This window comes from Octopus bimaculoides, chromosome 30 (assembly GCF_001194135.2).
Source record: "Octopus bimaculoides isolate UCB-OBI-ISO-001 chromosome 30, ASM119413v2, whole genome shotgun sequence".
Taxonomy (NCBI): Eukaryota; Metazoa; Mollusca; class Cephalopoda; order Octopoda; family Octopodidae; genus Octopus; species Octopus bimaculoides.
The window spans coordinates 6,471,379-6,473,485 of NC_069010.1; the positions used below are offsets into that span (position 1 = coordinate 6,471,379).

The 2,107-nt window shown below is 41.7% G+C and overlaps 1 protein-coding gene across 1 annotated transcript in view; it reads right to left on the reverse strand.

Annotated features, from left to right (window-relative positions):
- Positions 1 to 2,107, reverse strand: part of LOC106877144 (complement C3) — a 10,875-nt gene that overhangs the window by 6,234 nt on the left and 2,534 nt on the right. Inside the window, exons 3-4 of the mRNA XM_014925949.2 lie at positions 1,511 to 1,723; positions 427 to 600 (exon numbers count right to left, since the gene is read on the reverse strand). Of these exons, the coding sequence (XP_014781435.2) occupies positions 427 to 600; positions 1,511 to 1,543 (207 nt within the window). The 5' untranslated portion in view covers positions 1,544 to 1,723. The remainder of the gene's footprint in view (positions 1 to 426; positions 601 to 1,510; positions 1,724 to 2,107) is intronic.

Genomic DNA, 2,107 nt, shown 5'->3' on the forward strand with positions numbered 1-2,107 from the left:
GTGCGGGTGGCACATAAGATGTACCATCCTGAGCGTGACCGTTGCCAGTACCGCCTGACTGGCCTTGTAGGGTTTTCGAGCGAGATCGTTGCCAGTGCCCCTAGACTGGCTCTTGTGTGGGTGGCACATAAAAGACACCATTTCGAGCGTGGCCGTTTTCGTGCGGGTGACACGTAAAAGCACCCACTACACTCTCTGAGTGGTTGGCGTTAGGAAGGGCATCCAGCTGTAGAAACTCTGCCAAATTAGACTGGAGCCTGGTGTTGCCATCCGGTTTCACCAGTCCTCAGTCAAATCGTCCAACCCATGCTAGCATGAAAGGCGGACGTTAAACGATGATGATGATGATGATGATGATGATTTCAACACATACACACTAACAATGACAGACACACACACACAAAAATAGTAAAAAAAAAGTTTTACCTTTACTGGCAAACTTTTAACATTTGGTGGAGTTAAAGAAAATTCAACAATGCCATTTTCAGGGATCGTAGAAGATTTACTATAACTAAAGCCTTCAATACTAATGGAAATTTTCAAAGGGTTCTTTCTGTCTTCTTCAGTCAGAGGCTGTCCATCTGCACGTTTCACAGTCACCTGTTAAAGAAATAAAGATTATATAATGTCTGTCTTCTTTTCAGCTTTCCAGCTACTCCCACCCAACATTAGGCAATGTTTGGTAGCCATGTATCTCTTCTATAGCAAGACACCAGGGCTTTCTATATTTTTGAGATGAGGAATTATGTACATTATTTACAATGGATGGATAGTTGTCCCCATCTTGTTTGTTGTTACCACAACACTTCGGCTGATGTACTCTCCAGCCTTCATGAGGTGTTTTGGTGGAATTTCAAGCCCAATCCAGTACCGCCTGACTGGCCTTCGTGCGGGTGACACGTAAAAGCACCCACTACACTCTCTGAGTGGTTGGCATTAGGAAGGGCACCCAGCTGTAGAAACTCTACCAGATCAGGTTGGAGCCTGGTGTAGCCATCTGGTTTCACCAGTCGTCAGTCAAATCGTCCAACCCATGCTAGCATGGAAAGCGGACGTTAAACGATGATGATGATGATGATGAATCCATTATTTGAATAACGAGGTAGTCTAGTCTCTTTTCTAAGATATTCTTTTTTGCTGAGGTAATTATTTTTGTTGATAATTATTTCCCAAGTCCCTGCCTGGGACTGAACTCAGCCTATGCTCTTATTCACTATGCTATATACCCAAAAGCAATTATAAGCCTAATATTTTATCTTTTAGTTCTGGAGGAGATTCAGTGTGACACAGTATGTAACAAGGCTGGCCCTTTGAAATATAGGTACAACTCATTTTTGCTAGCTGAGTGGACTGGAGCAATGTGAAATAAAGTGTCTTGCTCAAGGACAAAACGCACTCTTGGGAATCGAAATCACAACCTTAAGATTGTGAGCCAAATATCTTAACCATTAAGCCATGTGCCTTCACAGACAATGCTTCATAAAACTATATTACACTTAAAGAAACTTACCTTAAATACTGACGTCACATTCGGTTCAAACATATTTTCCCTAAAGTGCTGGATTATGTGAATTGGAAAAGAAGTGACAGAGGTGGTCCCTAAGTCAGCATAGTAAACTTTCCCATCCAAGTCATTTTCAACAGAAGCATTGATCTTGAAATAATAACATGATTTGGAAGTAACTTCATCCAGGTTAATTTTGAATGTGGTCTCTTTTGTGATCTGCAACATTAGAAATATACACAACATCAACGACATACAATTCTCACCGGTTGGTAAATCTTTTTATCTTTTATTCGTTTCAGTCATTTCATTGTGGCCATGCTGGGGCACGGCCTTGAAGGATTTTTAGTCGAATATATCAACTACAGTACTAACTCTTAACTAGCTTGGTACTTAGACCATCGGTTTCTTTTGCCGAACCACTAAGTGTCAGGGATGTAAACACATCAGCACTGGTTGTCAAGCAATGGTGGTGGTGGGACAAACACAGACATATATGTGTGTGTGTGTGTGTGTGTGTGTGTGATGAGCTTCTCTCAGTTTCCATCTACTAAATCCACTCACAAAACAACTAGGCTCCTCGTGAGAGATACAGGCACTATG